The 19,948-nt window shown below is 39.9% G+C and overlaps 1 protein-coding gene across 1 annotated transcript in view; it reads right to left on the bottom strand.

The window, feature by feature from the left end:
• Positions 1-14,514, bottom strand: part of LOC135715289 (1-acyl-sn-glycerol-3-phosphate acyltransferase alpha-like) — a 46,665-nt gene extending 32,151 nt beyond the window's left edge. Inside the window, exon 1 of the mRNA XM_065238626.1 lies at positions 13,747-14,514. Coding sequence (XP_065094698.1) covers positions 13,747-13,773 — 27 coding nt within the window. The 5' untranslated portion in view covers positions 13,774-14,514. The remainder of the gene's footprint in view (positions 1-13,746) is intronic.
• Between the last annotated feature and the right edge of the window lie 5,434 nt (positions 14,515-19,948).

Below are 19,948 nucleotides of genomic sequence, written 5' to 3'. Positions count from 1 at the left end.
TAGAAATTATATGATCTGCTCTGATGTTTTCAAAGCTTGCATAAAGCTTTCCAAATTCTTCTGATACAAATGAAACTGTCCCGAAGCTATTAAATTTTCCTGAAATTCTTGGGACTTGTTACGTTTCCAAACTATTTTTGGTGCTTCCTTAGGTTCATTGGAGTCCTCTGAACTTTCTTGAAATTCCCGGGTTCCCGGGTTTAACTGAATATAATTAACCTGTTCTTAATTTGTTGTAGCTTACCCTTACAGATATTTAAACTTACACTAAATTTTAGACTTTTCAGAAGTTTCAGATCTTCTTAAAAGTTCCTGCAATTTTCTTGAAGCTAATGTAATTGCAATAACACGCTTAAAAGCATCCTTGAAGTCCCGGGGAAGTTGAAAAACAAAGGTGGAAGAAGACGGAGAACCTTTCTAGTGAAACCAGAAGAAAGGAAGTCGAAATAACTTTCTGGTATGAAGCGGAAAATAATTTACGGGGTATGGTGAATGAAAATTTCAGAGGAAAGTTGGAACAAGCTTCTACGGGAATATTAAATAAACTTCAGCAAGATAAAAGATGAACATTTTGATGGACCCATTTTTTCACCGATTCCCAAGAATTTCCTTAATGAGTCATCAGATGTTGCTTGATTCATGGGTAGCCAAAAAAGGTGAGTAAATCGAAAAATTAGTCGAAAGAATATCAAGCATATGTGTATAGCAGACTCAAAAAATTTGGGATATTCAAAAAGATAAAGTCTCTCACATTAGTTTTCTCTGACAGTTCAGCACGGGCGGACAATAATCGTTTTGAATATTTAAAAAAATCGGTATAAAATCTAAAAAATCAGTATTCCAAGAAACCTTATCTGTACCAATTTCAACAATCAGTTTAAAAACCGATAAATCGGTATATCTGGCAACTGTGTACCCCGGTTGCAAATGAATGCTTGGGAGGGTGCTAGTGTACAAGGTAAGAAAATAGAACCCAACGACCAGTTCACTTTTTCCTACTTTTGACTAGTCTCCTTTTCTTCTTCTAATGTTGTCAAAAATGGAGGAGCAAAACCTGGGGGTAAGACAGCTTTTGATCATGAGTAATATTTAAGTTAATTTTGAGCAACTCTGAATAACTCGAGTTGCTCAATATGGGATGCACGGCAACACAGCAACCTTGCTGTGTTTATTCCCCAACTGTCAAAGAAATACGTTCAACGGTGATAAATATTTCTAAAATCTGCACCTTCCCATTGTCGAAAGGTGATTCCTGATAAATGTGGGCGTCGTAGGGGAATAGCTGTATAAATAAAGAGAGAAAATGGTGGTTTATACACCCACAAACCGACATGAATGATCATACAAATTACAAAGAAATTTCTGATCAAAGCACAAAACTGACATCTGCCGCCGTGTTCGCGGAAAATATTTATCCAAGCCACGAACACGCGTACAAAATTTATGAGTTGGTTCGTGTCTAATCTATTTCGGACAAATTATTTTTATCTAGATGAATATTTCTATGGTTTTGACAGATGGGATCGCTGCACATTTGAATCGGCTGTTATGGATTCTCGATCAAGAGTTAAGTTTAAGTTTCATGTCAGTTTGTCGGTGGTTTACACTGGATAACCATCCATAGATAGATCCCATGACCTTCCTACTGCTTCGTGCCAATCCTTTGTTAGCCGTTTTCATCCGAATCTAGTGCAGGTTGTTATCGGTCAACGTTGACCATAGCATTTGCAGATTCAAAATATGATAAATTTGTCGAAGTACATTTGGTTAAATTAACCACAGTTTGAATCTTCGAAAGGCATCAAAGTTACGACTCCTACTTTGTAATAGTATTCTCTGACTTTTGTCTGAATGCCCAAGAATTAATGCAGAACTTTGAGGCAGTAACCTTATAGTTCTGCAATAATACTTGGGCATTTAGAGAAGTCAGAAAATAATACTGGTTGTCATGATTTTCTGAAAAAAATATCTATAGGCATTTCTATTTTCCACTAAGTTCGACCCGAGATTAATAGAAAAATAATATTTAAAATTTTATGTTGCCATAAAACCAAATCAAGCTCTCATCCATCTTTAATTCTCACCTTATTCATTCTTATTTGAAATGATGCAATTTGCAATTGTAGACATGCAGACATGATTTTCCAAGCACATGAAGGCCTCATAAAGCACGTCTTTCCGGATGATACGGATACATTTTCATGTTATGCCATCTTCGGATATGGAATTTTTACCTTATTTCCCTTCAAAGCAAAGTTCTTAGATTTCGCTTAGATTTCATGCTGTGAATGAATCCAATTGATTAAATTACGATTTGTATCAAGAAATCAATACAAAAAATTAAAATTCTCCTTCTCCTCTGACACATAATGTTTATTTACACTGTGATTTGTATTTGTTGATGTCTATAAGGCCAGACTACTTTGATCATTGTTGAGTAATTAGGAGTTACTCAAATTTACTCGGAGCAAAAATATTAACTTTGGGTACAGCTGGCTTGCCCCTAGAGCAAAACCACTCAACAGTAAAGCCCCGCAGTATAAGCACAGACAAACAAGCATAACACTCGCAACTTGTCCATCGAACAAGCATTTAACGGTAAATTTAAAAGTATCGTAGTTGGTAGTACACACTACCGCCATCTGTTCTGCGTACTACCCACCATAGTGTACTCAACAGATGGCGGTAATGTTTTAGCGACGATGTTTTATTGTAAGAAATATTCAATGTGTTATGTCTGTTTGCCTGTGGTAAAAGTATGGACGCTTGTCAAAAGTTGTTCCAATCGAACCGTCAAAATGCACCGCTTGCTCGATTGGAACAGCTTTTTTCAGTTTTGTGGTTACAGTCGTCCATACTTTAACTAGAGGGCTAATTACCCAACAGGGGTAATAAAGTATGAGAACCGAATGGTGAGTTTAATAATATTTACCTACTTCTGGTTACAACTAACTTACTTTTGGGTAGAAAGCTAGTATAAAATCCCATACAAATTGCACACAAGTAAATGAAAAGTACTTTGACTCGCTTTAACTACTTTTAGGTTCCTGCACAATTGACAACGGAATGAACTGCACAAACAAATTTGACGTTGACACGACAGTGCCGTGTTTACTAAAAATGAACACATGAATAATGCTTACGTAACATTTAAAAATGGCCTATCACCTTTTGTACACAAAACTTGTTAAGCCCTTTACGCGCGAACCGAAATATGTGCACGCAAACAAACAGCACCATCGGGTAGGGAAAATTCTCCTCTTCCCGATAGTGGTGCCGTGTTTACTAACAAGTTGTTTATAAAAGTTGACAGATCCTTTTCTAAAGTTACGCGAGCATTACATCATGTGTTCATTTATAGCAAACATGGCCCTGCTCAACATCAAATTTTTATGTCTGTTGCCGGTGCTAGAACGCACTCAAAAAAATCCACACGTCATCATCATATGCCTCACACTTAATTTTGCACTTATTGTGAAACACATCCATTGCACGTGTGAATCTAATGCCTATACACTATTGGTACGAATTGTGACATACTCGGAGTCTATAGTGGACCTTACACGGTTGCTTTTATTGACAATAATTGTATTGTCAATACATTCTATACTGACGTCAATACATTGGTATTGACAATATTTATGTGTTCACATCATCAATATTATTGTCAATAATTCCCCTTCGCGTCAATATATTGATACGTATGGGGTTCGCTTATGCACAATACGCGTACAATATTCTACTTTATCGACTTCTACTTTGCCAACTTCAAAATTAAATCGACAAATATATAAACAAAGCTGCCAGAAGACAGAGCATATTCACAAGCCTTTTTTTTAATGGGTCTGATTTGGGAATTGATCCTGGACTGATGGAGTGTGCTGCTTCAGTTGTCTTCGTTCGATCTCGCTGGGATACGATTGTTCTCATATATGAGGGTAGTTGATAAGTATAAAGTCATAACTCATGTTTTCAATGTTTCCATTGCATAACAAGCATTGCAATGCAAAACACTTCAAATCCATCTGTTTTGAACAGTAGTATGATTCACTGTGCAATGCACTTGCATTGATAGAGAAAGATTTGCAACATTTAAAAGTTTCGAAATCAACGTGACACTAAAATATTTGAAATTTTGCATATGAACAATCAAGTGTTTAAACACTTCGATCAGACGTGTGGACTTTTTTGAGTACACTATAATCATGATGATGACAAATAAATCGGTCTATAATTTGAGTGACCATCCCAACCAGGCAACAAACAATTTGAACTAATTAAGAGCTGAATAAGCCATTTAATAGATGAAAAAGCATATTTTTGCATGAATAAGCTCAAGCTCTTACTCAACTCTCAATGTTTATTGGGGTATTTTAAAGTTAATTATTTTTTTCCTCGGTGCTCCCGTCGAATTCCCGGTTTTATCCCGGTTTTCCCGGCTACTTTTCAAATTGCCGAATATTTCCCGGTTTTCTTGGTTCGCTGTCCAACTTAGTCTTATTACAAATAAAAGGATTTTTTTCGATAGTCAAATTATCAGCTTGTTGATAGGTTATTGAAAATTTCTAAATAAATTTTGGAAAGTTGCATCTTATGATCATTCTTGTAAGCAGTATGAGCAGTTTATAAAAATATAAAATATGTGATTCTAATTTTGCCTCGGATGGCGATATTACCCCGTCTACCCCTACGTTGATTTGTCGACGACGACGGTTAACTACAAACGGAGATAATCGTTGCCCGTTACGTAAAGTAGTAATTAGAGGAATTTCCTCAATTGACCGGTTGCAAACGTCGGATCGAAACAAAAAATAAACCAGAGACAAGGTATTGATTGAAAAGACATTGACCTGGTGTTAGAACAGGCGGATGATCGATAGTGAAATGACACGGATTGTTTTTCTTGGGTATTGCTATAGCTTTTTGCGTCAAATGAAGCTGTCGGTTGCAATCCCAAGTAACATTTCAAGCTTTATAGCGTATTGAAAGCATTCTACTAGTCTAGATCATAGTCTACAGAACCCTTATAAAACCCAGATTCAAGAACAATATGTGAAAAGGGCATACACACTTTGCATGCCCGTTTCACGCCAACCGAAGGTCGCCTTGGTAAACATTGATACTTGAGAATGTTAAAGTTTCTTTGAATTTGCAATAATTGACAACCCTAATAAAATGAATATGGTTAATTTGTTTAACGACGTCTTCGGAGTATCATCCAAACCAATTGAGGAATAGTTCTATCATGTGGGTTATCGTTCGTTTATGGTATTTATTATTAGGGAACTTACCACCTGACACAAACATGCTCCTATGATCAAAACGCGTAATTTTTGTTTTGTTCTTCAATTTGATTTTTCTAGAAATATTGAAATATTATATCAACATCAAATTGTTAGTCCGAGTCTTGCATAAATTCACTGCAAACATTCAATTGGATTTTTTTTCTTCATGCGGTTCCCCTTAATGTAAATACTGCTCGATGCAATAAACACGACGAGCAATAATTCACCGCTTCGCGAATGGTTAATGTTACAGAGGGGTTCAGAGGGGGTTCTCTCGCTATCGCGGGGAATTCATATTTATAACCACTCTATCAATGTTCAGTAGTAAAGAAAACTGTAAACAAAGATCAAATGCGAGTGAAAGGAATTACCAATGAGATGACATGATATACGATGAAGCCTATACAATAAATGGTATAACGACCTGATCTCTCTTCTTCTCTGGCTATATTACGTCCCTACTGGGAAATTACCCCGGCTCTACACTTAGTGGTCTTTGAGCACTTCCACATTTGTTAATTGAGCCATTATTGCATTGGTACTATTACTGTGTGGCAAGTTTTATATCAATTAAAACTTTTTCAAACCGAAAAATTCTTTGACCGAACCGGGAATCAAACCCAGTTGCATCCAGCATGGTGTGGCTTTATAGCTGCACATTTATCGACCTAGCTAAGGGAGGTCTTAAAACGACCTGGTACCCGTCTTATAAATGCTACACCGGGGGTTTGTATCCCTTCGTCGAGCTGAACATCGATTCGCTTCATACCCATAAAGCCGGTCATTCCGGTCATTTAGCGCAAATGATTTTAAACTAATCAACATAAAACTTGTAGGCAAAGAAATAGATAGAAAACAACATATTTATTAAGCAATACGTTTTATTTTCATTGCATTGACCGCATTCGAAGAAATGGTGTTCGAAGCAGCATGTAGCCCTAATAACATTACTTTTTTTTTTGTTGGGGAGGGGAGTAAAACCACTGCGTCCATTATTTGAACTTTTGTGGTACCTCTATTTTCTGTTTGTATCAAGCAAACCGACCACTATTTAACGAGTGGAATGCTAATTCCTTGGACACATCTTTTCCCAGTCCGGTATAATATAGTTTCTAAAACCAACTAGCTTTCCAGGATTTGCAGACCAAATTTCACTAGGTTGCAAGCTAATACTTCCAACAAATTTAGATCTACGCTTGTGTAATGCACCACAACTGCAGGGCAGATGTTCCGAGGTTTCACGTTCCAAATTACAGAAACGACAGATATCACTCTGAACCCGACCAATGTTATATCTACTAGGACAGTGCCCAGTTACTAGGTCAACTTTGACAAGTTGTAACTTTGTTCTCTTAAGATCAATTGAGCTGAAACGTTCGCCACAGAATTACAAATATGGGTTGATGCATATATTATGTCACGCTCTAAGGGGGGAGGGGGGGTGTCTAAGATTTTGAGACAAGCAATGCATTAGGTATAGGAAAAACGTGACTATAGGGGGGGGGGGTAAATATTTCCTCGATTTAGCGTGACATAATTAATGCATGGGCGCTATGTTCAATTTTACGATTACAAAATACCAAATTTTTGGAAGCACCTGCCAGAAAGTGAGACACTAGGTAAAATTGTTCAAAATAATACGGCATGCGCTGCTATTATATTGAACACAACTATATATACTAAGAGCTCTTTTATTGAGCTCTAAGAGCTTTTTGGTGTATATTATATTAGAAGTTATAAATCTTTTCGACTGGTTGCAGTTTGTTACAGTCATCCAATTGGCCATCACCCTTTGCTCTTCCCAGCACTTGAGTTTCATTTTTACCGAACAGTATGATATTCCACAGTATGGTTCTGGGCCATAAAACTGTGAATTGGAAACTAAATTTCCTAGGTCGTCTGTCCTCTCATTCCCTTCAATGCCACAGTGTTCTGGTACCCAATATAAGTTTACTGAGTTCCGTTGACACAGTTGCCGAAGCGAGAGAATACATTCCCAGACGATCTTTGATGTACATTTGTAAGCACTCAGTGCTTTCAGCGTTGCTTGACTATCAGACAAAATATACATATTTGCACATCTGTATTTCCTCCTCAGACAAACATGTACACATTCAAGTAAAGGGTGATACGGTCAAAATTTGGTCAAGGGAAAACGCGTGTAAATCGGTGAAATCGTTTATTTAAAAAATCAAATTAAATTTCTTTTTCAAGTTCAATTGCCGGGCCTTACGCTTGACCCCTGCCATCAGATTTTGTACAGCCACCTTGTCCACCTTCTTCGCCGCAGAAAGCCAGTTTGCTTTGAACTGCTGCTCGCCCTTAGCAGTTTTTTTGGTCTTCTTTAGGTTCCGCTTGACAATAGCCCAGTATTTCTCAATTGGGCGGAGCTCTGGCGTGTTGGGAGGGTTCTTGTCCTTGGGAACCACCTGCACGTTGTTGGCGGCGTACCACTCCATGGCCTTTTTACCGTAATGGCAAGATGCCAAATCCGGCCAAAACAGTACGGAACAACCGTGTTTCTTCAGGAAAGGCAGCAGACGTTTATTCAAACACTCTTTCACGTAAATTTCTTGGTTGACAGTCCCGGAAGCTATGAAAATGCTGCTTTTCAAGCCACAGGTACAGATGGCTTGCCAAACCAGATATTTCTTTGCGAACTTTGACAGTTTCATGTGCTTGAAAACATCTGCTACCTTTCCCCTTCCTTTTTCCGTATAAAATTCCTGTCCCGGAAGCTGCTTGTAGTCGGCTTTGACGTAGGTTTCGTCGTCCATTACCACGCAGTCAAACTTCGTCAGCATCGTCGTGTACAGCCTCCGGGATCGCGCTTTGGCCGTCGTATTTTGTTTATCATCGCGATTTGGAGTCACTACCTTCTTGTAAGTCGATAGTCCGGCTCGTTTTTTGGCTCGATGCACGGTTGTAGACGATACACCCAGCTTATTTGCGGCATCTCGGAGAGAGAGGTTAGGGTTTCGCTTGAAACTACCGGCAACTCTCTTTGTCGTCTCAGCGGCTTCCGGTTTTCGATTTCTCCCCGATCCAGACTTCCTGGCTGTCGACAAACGTTCCCCAAACACTTTAATTACATTTGTAACGGTTGATTTGGCAACTTTTAGCGATTTTGCCAACTTTGCGTGCGAGTAGCTTGGATTTTCGCGATGCGCGAGCAAAATTTTGATACGCTGCTCTTCTTGCTTGGACGGCATTTTGACAACTGAAGAGTGAATTCCAAAATCAAAATAGGAGCAACATTCTTCACACACACACCTTCAAAATGAGGGGTGTTCAGGTTTTTTAAATGCAAAATTGAATGAAATACGTCAAGTTGATATTGACCAAATTTTGACCGTATCACCCTTTATGGCTACAATTTCCGCTTGAAACACTGTTCGAAAATGTCCCATCGCAACTGAAATATTTGTTCAGGGGCCAAAGATTCCTGCACCTGTTCGTATTCCAATTTTTGATCTGTGAAAAATATGATTGAGTCTTGACGAACGTTAGGACCACTTGTTTCCCAATCCGAACGTGCCGTTTCACATACGTTGAAGGGAATCTCATGGCTATCCTCTGGTTTCATCCTGTCTACATTCATACTCATCACTGGTCCTTTTTGGAAGTATTGTAAGATACTTACATGACCAACAAGATCACCTGGCATTACATTCAAGAGCCATTGTCCAATAGAGGAAAAATACACGGTATCGACATAAAAGCATGTAAGTTATACTATGATGAACAGCAAAGTTCACCCAGAACTGCTATTCTAGTTAGTAAAACATTGAAATGCTACCCTAATTCAGAATTCATCAATTCAACTTACATGTTCACGCATCCATTATCTAATTTTCAGATTACGTATCAATCCGAAAAGTCAACAGTTACTTCTCTCCATAGCTTAGTAACAAAATTTGAAAAATCTCTTTCAGTTAAAGAAATTGCACTCTGCTCTTTCTTGGATATTGAAGGAGCTTTTGATAACGCATCCTATTCCTCTATGGTTTACGCCATGAAGGCAATTAACTTCGATAGTCGCATCGTCAACTGGATCCAGACTATGCTTGCAAAATGGGAAATCACTTCTGGGCTGGGTAGCTCATCTATAACAGTAACGGCAACAAAAGGTTGTCCTCAAGGAGGAGTTCTCTGACCACTGCTGTGGTCTTTAGTTGTAGATGATGTTCTAAAAAGCCTGGAAGCAAAAGGTTTTGAAGTTGTGGGCTTTGCGGATGACATAGTCGTTATAGTAAGAGGAAAGTTTGACGTTATCATTTCTGAAATAATGCAAGAGGCCCTAAAGTTTACCCAGTTTTGGTGCATTAAAGAGGGCCTAAGAAATAATCTACCAAAAGTCGTAATCATCCCCTTTACTAGAAAGAGGAAGATTAAGGTTCAATTTACTTTGATGCTTTTTGGAAAAATTCAAAAGCAGTTTTTTACGACGCATTATTTTAGATTGCAAAAAGCTCGCACTATTCGATTCCTTTTGATATTTTACACAAAACGACGCGAGCAATGCAATCTAAAATAATGCGTCGAAAAAAACTGCTTTTGATTTTTTAAAAAAATGCATCAAAGTTAATTGAACCTAAACCTAAAAGAATTCAATCTTGGAGGAGAGCAGATCCATCTTAGTGAACAGGTCAAATACCTAGGAGTTATTTTGGACGCCAAGTTGAATTGGAATGCTCAGCTTGATTATGTGATTAACAAAGTAACCAGTGCCCTGTGGGCATGCTACACAACTATTGAAAGAAAGTGAGGTTTGAAACCAAAAATGACAATGTGGATTTACACATCAATAATCCGTCCGAAAGTAGCTGATTGTGGAAGGACATTCATCGCGTGAAATGCCATTGGAGAACGGCGTTCCTCAAGGGTCAGTACTGTCGGTCACCCTGTTCCTGGTAGCAGTGCAACCGATCTTCAGAGTGGTGCCGCATACAGTACCGTACTCCTGTATGCAGACGATATTTTGCTCGTAGTACGGAGGAATAACGAGCAACCTCTGTATCGTGATCTGCAAGCTGCAGTGAGAACTGTCTACAAGTGGTCTAAAAGCGTCGGTTTCAGAATCTCTGCAACAAAATCCAACATTTTTTATTGCAGTCCAAACGCCCGCCGAGAGCCCAGCTACAATATCTGCATCGATCGGTTGTACCGAAGACGACGCTACTGAAGATTATCGGTGTTACTCTCGACCGGACACTGACTTTCAAACAACATTGCAAGACAGTTAAAACTGCATGCGACTTTAGGCTACGAATTATGAAAATGACTCTTTCTTGTGCATCGGTTCGGCAAACATCACTTCGCGGCTTCTCTGCGGCATTGTACTTCTCAGCAGAGCGAAGGACTCCGTTATTCAAAATCTTGCGCCCGTCTACAACCGGATGATCCGGTTCGCCTCTGGAGCGTAAGTCACCAGCCCGATTCCAGCGATTATGGCTGAAGCAGAGACCTTACCGTTTGACCTCCTGGTTCTTCATGATTTAGCTCGTGTTGCTATTCGTATGCTGGAGAAGGAACACAGAAATATCGACCTTCCAGTTGTACAACGAGCAACCGACCGTCTTATGACGGTTGATCAACGACTCCCGAACATCGCTGAGCGGGCGCGTTTCGCCAACCGAAGGTGGCACGTGGCATGAACCCAAACCACGTATTGTATGGGACGTGCGTCCCATTGTACAGGAATTACTTTCAAATTGGTTCAATCGTGCTTCGGTTGTCTACACTGACGGATCAAAGTGTGACAACGCAGTAGGTGTAGGGTTATCCTGTGACAGTCTGCATAGAGCAGGCCTTTGCTATCAAATCGGCTCTCAACACGGGTACATCGAACGAATTGGTCATCCTGTGTGACTCGAAAAGTTGCCTTTAGGCCATAGAAAGCGGCAAGTCACAGCATCCCTGGATCCAAGAGATCGAAGGGCTGTTAAGGTGATTCGCTGTGACATCCTTATTCTCGTAACAACTTCGAAACTTTAAGTGCACACAGATCAGCTTCTGCGACACGTGCAACATTTAAATTGTTACTCCACGTTTGCTGCACTGCAGCATACATGAAGTAGCAATGTCAAGCGAAATGGGGTACTGATATCCGAGATTTGTTTAATTGAAAATTCGAAGTGGAAGTGCATCTATTGCCTACGTGGCGGTCATTTGTGGAATCTACAATGAATCACCTTAAGAAACCGCCCGATACAACTTTGTTGGATTCTCGGCCACGCTGGCATCCCTGGCAATGAAGAAGCAGATCGACTCGCCGTCGAAGCACTCAACGTCGACATCCCGAGGAAGGATACCATCAAGGCATTGAACCATGCCATTCGTCTGCTATGGGAAGAACGCTTGGCGCAATTAATGGAAGTCAAGTTGCAGGTGGTTAAACACGAAACCAAAAAGTGGACTGACCAGCAAAGTTCCACAGACCAGCGAGTGCTCACTTGACTGCGCATCGGCCATGCAAGGCTTACACACGAGTTGTGGCTGAAAAAATCATCACCACCGGTTTGCAAATGCTGTGGGACTGTCGTGGATGTCCGTCACGTGATTTTACACTGCAGGAAGTTTGAAACAGCCAGAGTGATATACGATATTGAATCAACCAGCGTACATCCGGCGTTATGCAACGACGATGGCAAGAAAAACAGTTGCTGAAGTTTCTGCAGGAAGTTAATATGTATCGAAGAATCTAAAGGAAAAACAGGAACTGAGAAGACGATGAAGGGAAAACAAAAGACGGAACGGATGAAACGTGGTGAAGAAAACGGAAGAAGATGAAAAGGAAAACAGAATGGAAGCTGACAAAGAAGATGGCATAAGAAAATGTAGCAACTGAGAAGATGATGGAGAGGAAATATAAGAAGACCGAGCAGAAGAAGATTAATAGGAATGTAGCCACCGACGAACCGACATGCCACTGGAGCATTTCGTTTGTCCGCAATTCGATTTGTCAAATGAGCGATTTGATCTGTCCAACGGGCGATCAGATCTGTCAAATGAGGTGAGACGCCAACCAAGTCAACATAAATGTTACGTGTGTTCGTGTCCTTGCTCATGATATGTCGCGATCGGATGAGTAGATGGCGGTAGTGTTTAACGTATTAACGTTCGTCGGTGATGTAACCAACCAGTGAAAATTAACGATTTTAAATTGGCTCACTACTTGACTAGCCTATTGGTCCCAAGCAAATCGATTAACGTACCCCATTCTAGCCAAAATTCTAGTACTACACTATGTTTGTTTTGATTCGCTATGAAAGTATGACAGATAAAATGAGGGGTTCGTGGATTTTCCTATGATTCGAGGGGTGCCTCGATTAGCTTGGGACCGAAGATAGTACTAGAGCTGAGCCAAAAAGTTGAACTCGTTACTTCGGGACCTACTAGTCTTAGAGTTACCTCTATGATGTAACTGAGCGAAATCAATGTAAAAAGGTAAAGATGCGAATGAAGAAGGCGAACCAGAAGAATGTCCGCAAAAGGCAAGAAGAAGACACGGATTCAAAGCGAAGCAAGAAAATTACGAAGGAGGTCTAAAGAAGGGAGAAGTAATTACTTGACTAGCCTATTGGTCCCAAGCAAATCGGTTAACGTACCTCATTCTAGTCGAAATTCTAGTACTACACTATGTTTGTTTTGATTCGCTATGAAAGTTTGACAGATAAAATTAGGGGTTCGTGGATTTTCCTATGCTTCGAGAGGTGCATCGATTAGCTTGGGACCGAAGATAGTACCAGAGCTGAGCCAAAAAGTAGAGCACGTTTCTTCGAGACCTTCTAGTCTGTAATAGCATAGAGGTAACTCTATGCTATTACACTCAAACACTGAAACAGACACGAATGCATCCGCTGGATGTAAAAAGTCTTAAATAAACAACAACAACAATTATTTTTTCTATAAAAAGTGAATCATTACTCATAGAAAATAATTATGCAAAGTTTGATGCAAATCGGAGCAGGTCGAGTTTTTCCGATTCGTCATTTGGCGTGGAACTGCTCTATAGATAACCTAACCAGCGAAACATTTCATTCTCAATAACTCTTCGTCAATAATTCAAGAATATGAATCACAAATTCGGTTGCACATGTGCCCTTCCACAAATCACCGGCCATAAAAGGGTCTCCGGCTTCAATTGCCGATCCAGACGCGGCCGCATCCCCCATATAACGCTCCTTCCCCCATTGTTGTTGCGGTGACCGTTTCGTTCCGTTCCCTTGTGAGCAATAATTTATCATCACACAGTGACAGTCCTGTCGGTGGTGGTCAGGGTGCCCTCAGCGAAGCACTGACTGGTTTCAACACATTTCTGCACTCTACATCCTACAGTACACAATTCGTCCGTCAAACCCTCCAGGGGAGGTTAACCTGCTGTCTTCCCCCGTCCATACCGCACATACTATAATACCCATCATCTGCGTGGTCTGCAGTAGCATTATTAAGTATTTACCTTTATTGCACTAATTATTGCCTCCATCGCCGTGCCGTGCGGTTTCGTGTCGGTCTATACAAGTGGCGTTCGAACCACTTGCGTGATGTATAACAACGATACTTCGATAGATATGGCCTTGTTTTAGAATCGCAATTCTCTGGCACTGCAGTAACTGTCAATCTTAAATGATGCTCTTATACTGCTTGTATTGCTTTTGATTTGTTTTATATTCGCCTCACATTGACCTAGTGTTTCATCGATTTTCTCTCGAAATCTTGTAATAATCTAATTAGTATTCTATCAGTGATCTCTATATCTGCACTTCTTTCCTGTTAACTGAACACTGATTTCATTCTATCGATTCCACTAAATAGAACTTTCACAGCACTTTTTAATACATGAAAATCATGTCAAGAAAGCACGCACTTCGCGACGATGTATAACTTCTGCAAAATATCATCGTGTTTTGGCACTCGACTAGGCTTGTCACATCCGCTCTCTGCGTATGATTTTGCTCTCCTTCACCGCGCATAAAAAAATCACATTCTCTCACGCTTCCTTTTTTTCCTATTTCCTTTCAGATTGAAACCACCGTCACCGTCGTCGTCACTGTCGTATGACAGATTTTCACGCGAGCGCACTGTGGCTCACTCTCAGCTCTTGAACTTCAACTTCTCACTAAGCTATCGTTCCCTCATGATACTCCGACTCCTGTGTGTGTGTGTGTGTGTGTGAGTGGGTATTAGGATAAATGAAATCACACGTTTCTGTCACCATTAAGAATCTTGGCACGGCAATGAGAATCAAGAAAACGATCTACCTCGTGCAACGGTTGAATCGCGACTGAAACTGCGTATGAACAGCGTACGATTCTCCATTGCCATAGCGTAGAATACCGTGCAACCGTCCGTCCGTCCGTTCCCCTTTCCGTTAACCCATTCATCGCACATCATTGCCAACATGCCGAGCCGTCTACGAGCGCAAAACCATTACCGTTACACGTAGCGATCAATGTATGGGTTGGGAGAACATCAGATTGATTCTCCGAGTTCACGCAGCTATCAATAAATGTAAAACGAGGTCTTCTAATCGAACCAAAAATTTCACATCCTCTACCCCAATTTGAAAAGATCACCCGAAACCAGTACATCCCATTCTACGGTAAATGCTGTAGATATGCCACACGAGCACATACGAAATACAAGCACATGGCTAGTGCCGAGGGGCTTAACTGCGGTTTACCCAGTTGGAAATTGGGTAGTTAATAACTAAACAAAAACAAATGCTTCAGAGCAGCACTAAAATAAGGCAAAGAATATGCATTAAATCGGTACCAGTGCAGATCGCCACCGCGCACCGCTGATTGGAAGCTTGATGGTTGAGGTAGACCGCATAATCGAAAAGCGGCAACCGATCCTATTAAGCAACTAGACATTGACTGTGGTGATGAATCTAAAGAGCAACGTGGATGCAGACGGATCAGCAGGAACTGTCCAGAGCGTAGAATTAAAGTTCGTTTTGATTCGGCAGGGTTGTAGCCATTGGCGGAAATATGGATGGATGGGGCATGGCCCTCCCCTGGAGAATTTAAAAAATAAATACCGGAGCAATCTATTGTTGCATTAAAGACTGGAATGCGCAAAAATTGGTCGACAAAAAAATCGTTTCTTTCAGTCAAAATTCATAGCACAAAAATTTTCTTATTTTTCTTTTGGTAGTTCAATTCATATATTTAAAGGAAAAAATGTTCGTTTATTCTTTTGGTTTGCCAAATCCGAACTGCCGTGCCTTCCGCTTAACCCCGAGCTTAACCCCTTCCATTGAATTTTTCACAGTGGTCTCATCGACCTTATTCGCCGCCGAATGCCAGTTAGATTTAAACTGCTGCTCGTTTTCCATGGATTAATTAGTTTTTTTTTTTAGATTCCGTTTGACCAAGGCCCAATACCGTTCAATACGGCGGAGTTCTGGGCTGTTGGGAGGGTTGTGGTCTTTGGGTACCACAACCACGTTGTTCGCATCGTACCACTCGATTGCCTTTTTCCCATAGTGGCAGCTCGCCAAGTCCGGCCAGAACAGCACGGGTCTATTATGTTGCTTTAGGAATGGTAGCAGCCGCTTTTCCAGGCACTCCTGGACGTAGATCTCTTGATTGATGGTTCCCGTAGTAATGAAAATGCCGCTTTTTAGATCACACGTGCATGTGGCCTGCCAGACGAGATATTTTTTTTCGGGAACTTCGATAGTTTGATGGTTTTGAAAATTTCAGCCAACTTCCCTTTTCCTGATGGGGTATAAAACTACTGTCCCGGAAGCTGCTTGAAATCCGCCTTCACATATGTTTCGTCGTCCATGACGACACAGTCGAACTTTGTGAGCAGATTCGTATACAGCCTTCATCTTCTTAAACGTCTACAACCCGGCTCGTTTCTTGGCCCGCTGCACAGTAGTATGGGAGACATTGAGCTTGCCAGTGACGTCCCGGATGGAGAGGTTAGGATTCCGCTTATATTTCACCGCCACCTTCTTCGTCGTCGCTGCCACGTCCGAATTACGATTGTCACCGCTTCCAGGCTTCCTGGCGGTCGACAGACGCTCCCCGAACACTTTTAAAACGTTTGTCACGGTCTATTTGGTCACATCCAGCAATTTTGCCAACTTGGCGTGTGAGAACGTCGGATTCTCTTGCTACGCGAGCAAAATTTTGACACGCTGCTCTTCTTGCTTGGACGTCATTTTGAAAACTGGAGAGCAAACGGTGAAATCTCATCATAGCAGCCATTGAATATACACTCAACTTCCAAATGCCGCATTTCAGGTTTTATTTATGCCATTTTAACAGAAATACACCAATTTGAAGTTGACCAATTTTTGCGCGTTCCAGACTTTACATGGAGGATTTGGTATCCAGACTTTCTAAAATACACTCTGATGCGAATATGAACTTCTTAACTAAATGCCTGTTCACCGCTGATGATTGGCTTTCATCTTTTATTAGTTATTTATTTGATACACGCAAACGTCTCATATCAAGGTTGAATCTCTTCATTCGTTTTGAAGGTATACCTTAATTTTTAAAACATTTGGAATTCTGCGAAGAAGTGTATCTGATGTTCAGAATAATGAAAACTGAAAAACATTCAGAGAACTTTATTGAACACATATTGAAAATCCATCTAAGGTTCAGTGTAGGGAAAATATCAAAAAATCACATCTCACCATAGAACAAGATCGTTTGATTTTCGTGGAGAAAAATCAATAAGCAAACACTGCGGTTGATATTGCAAGTTGTGATATCGCAGCTCGAAATATCAAATCCACCGTAAATTTCACCAAAATGTGGTGAGATTGAGTTTTATGATTTTTACTTACTTACTTACTTTTTACCGTACTTTCACTTCATGTCTGCCATCGGTGAAGAGAAAAAAGAGATAGCATCATTGTACCTTCTCTTTATAAGAAAACGATGTGCAACGGAATCATTTTGCGCCGATTCAACTCTCAACTTCAGCTTTACACGTTGTGAATAGTCTCGCAATATCAAAGGAGCTTGTAAAATCAATATCAAGCATGCTATTTTGCTTTAACATCACGCGTGATATTGAGAGCGTATGAAAGGGGAAAAATATCAATTAGCCAACGATTATGCCATCACGGCGAAGGTTCCTGTACTTTTACAAAGTTTCTTTAATTAAATTCCATGGATTCTAATAAAGCTCTCTGCGCTTCTTCCCAATACGTTTAACTTATCCCTGAGCCTCTATGGGGTTCCCTAAGACCTTGTACAAAGTACACTGTTGTACCATAGAGGTAACTCTAAGACCAGAAGGTCCCGAAGAAACGTGCTCAACTTTTTGGCTCACCTCTGGTACTATCTTCGGTCCCAAGCTAATCGATACACCCCTCATTTTATCTGTCAAACTTTCATAGCGAATCAAAACAAACATAGTGTAGTACTAGAATTTCGACTATAATGGGGTACGTCAATCGATTTGCTTGGGACCAATAGGCAAGTCAAGTAGTGAGCCAATTTAAAATCGTTAGTTTCCACCGGTGGGTTGTACTGCTTTAAGCTAGTAGGGGAATTTACGTATTCTCGGCAACCTAAGCAGTGACCTTCTTTCTATAGCCTTTTTCTCTATGGAACGCACACATATGCAGTATTGGTTTGTTTACAATATGTTGCTGCCAGCTGCTCTAACAATTTCAGTCGAAAGAATTGTCAAAAACTGTTTTGAAACGCTTTTACAAAGCTCCAATCTTCTCTAGTGAGAGCGAGTATTGTCGGCAACCAGTTTTTCTTCGGCAACCGTTCCATTTGAACTGCATGTAAATCTGCTGTTCTATTATCGGCAACTCGAAATCAGCTACAATTTGTAGTGCGTGTGTTTCATTTCAAGAAAACCTTGCTAGATTGCTTTTTCTCAGTGGTAAAAATATAGTCAAATTGAAGCTGAAAGCGTAAAGAATCGTTTGCATGCATTCAACGAAGTGTTTTCCTAAGAAAATCCAGTGAAAATAGTGTTTCAATTTGGGTTGCCGAAAATAGTCTGTCATGCGAAGCCGTCATTTCCCCTACCACAAATTGTACTTTTATGCGATTTACTCAAATTTGGGTTATTGGGCAGAACCCCGAGACAAAAGTACTTATTGTTGCATATGGACTTACGCTCACATATTGATCTATCGCAATCAGCATCTTTCTGGTGATGTATGCAGCTTGAGTAAATATGAAATTAGAGAGAGAAAGAGAGCGAAAGACGAAGAAAACGAGAGATCGAAATAAAGGTAAAGTTTATTACAGTAAATTCGTTTCAAATAGATCTTTGCGATCTACGAGTTAGGAAAGAATTTCAAGTTACGGTGGTAGATTTTGGAATTTTGCATGGTAAATGTGATTGAAGTGGCCTAGATTTCCACCGAGTTAGGAAGAATATCGTGTTGACGAGAATGAGACTTAACTGTATTTGAAATGTGATCTGATTTCAACGTAAAGTATTTATTGATTCATAAAATTAGCAGCCCATGAGCAGGGTTGTGAACCGATTACCGCCGCTAACGTCTGCAATGGAGAATTTGCATTTCAGAGATATCCACTCCCAAATAGTTTTCATTAAGCAATTAGATTAAGATCGTTAAAGTAGATACATGACAATTGCCAGTATGCAATTAACGAATTACTCCGTTACAAACGCAATGCAAAACAACGAAACCCCGTCTGGGCATGAAAGGATTAAACCCTGGCACAGAGCGACACAGCCTCGTTCTAGGCTTGTTACATATTTATCACTAACAATAACAATAAAAAAAAACTTTATGCTTATTGACTTATGCTTCTCGGACGATATTCCTTCAACGCAACCTTATCATAATTCTGATAAGCACTCGATAAAATTTATTTTCGGCTACTTTATTTTGTATAGATAGGTTAGGTATGCGATTGGGCATACACTTCCAAGAAGAATAAATACAAAAGCTTTAGTCAATAAATCAAGGACGGCCGGTCAGACGGCTGCTAGTAAACTAAAATAAATGCTAATCGGAATAAGATTTAGCTGACTTTGATATATTTAACACCTGGTTAACAGGTAGATAAACCATTGTCACGGACGATTTAGATTACAAGGTTCCGTACTTAGGTACCGTAAAGCGCCATAATTCTACCCAGCGCCTAATTCCACGCATTTCGCCAAAATTTTGCACCTCCCTATATGTTGTATTCTATTTAAATTATATACAATTTATTCCTAATTGATTATTGAGCGTTTTAATAGAATAATTGTATACCATATTACGTTGTTTTTCCTTTTAATTCTACTACTATTGTATCACTTTCACTAATTTACTTTTAGTATTTACTTTCACAATCACTTTAAAAAAAAATCTATGGCTAGTCACTGAAGAAGTTTCCAAGTAGTAAACGAAATACGTATCTGTTATAGTTTTTTTTTTTTAAAGTGATAGTGTAAGTGAATTAGTGAATGTGAAAATGATACAATAATAGTAGAATCAAATTTTCAAAACTTCCTTAGGTGCGCAGAATTATGGCACTATACGGTACCCCTTCGATTTATTTATCTAAAATAAAAAGTACCGTTTCAATGAACGACGATAAGCGCATTTATTCAACCGAAACAATGGTGAACGGTGATAAGAAATAAAGCAAACTCTTAAATGGTTTAACTAAACTTTTCACTCGACCGTCTAATCAACGGATCAA

This window comes from Ochlerotatus camptorhynchus, unplaced genomic scaffold (genome assembly GCF_037179485.1).
Source record: "Ochlerotatus camptorhynchus isolate MF236.1 unplaced genomic scaffold, CSIRO-AGI_Acam_v1.1 ptg000045l, whole genome shotgun sequence".
Lineage (NCBI taxonomy): Eukaryota > Metazoa > Arthropoda > Insecta > Diptera > Culicidae > Ochlerotatus > Ochlerotatus camptorhynchus.
This window is presented reverse-complemented; position numbering and strand designations above follow the sequence as displayed.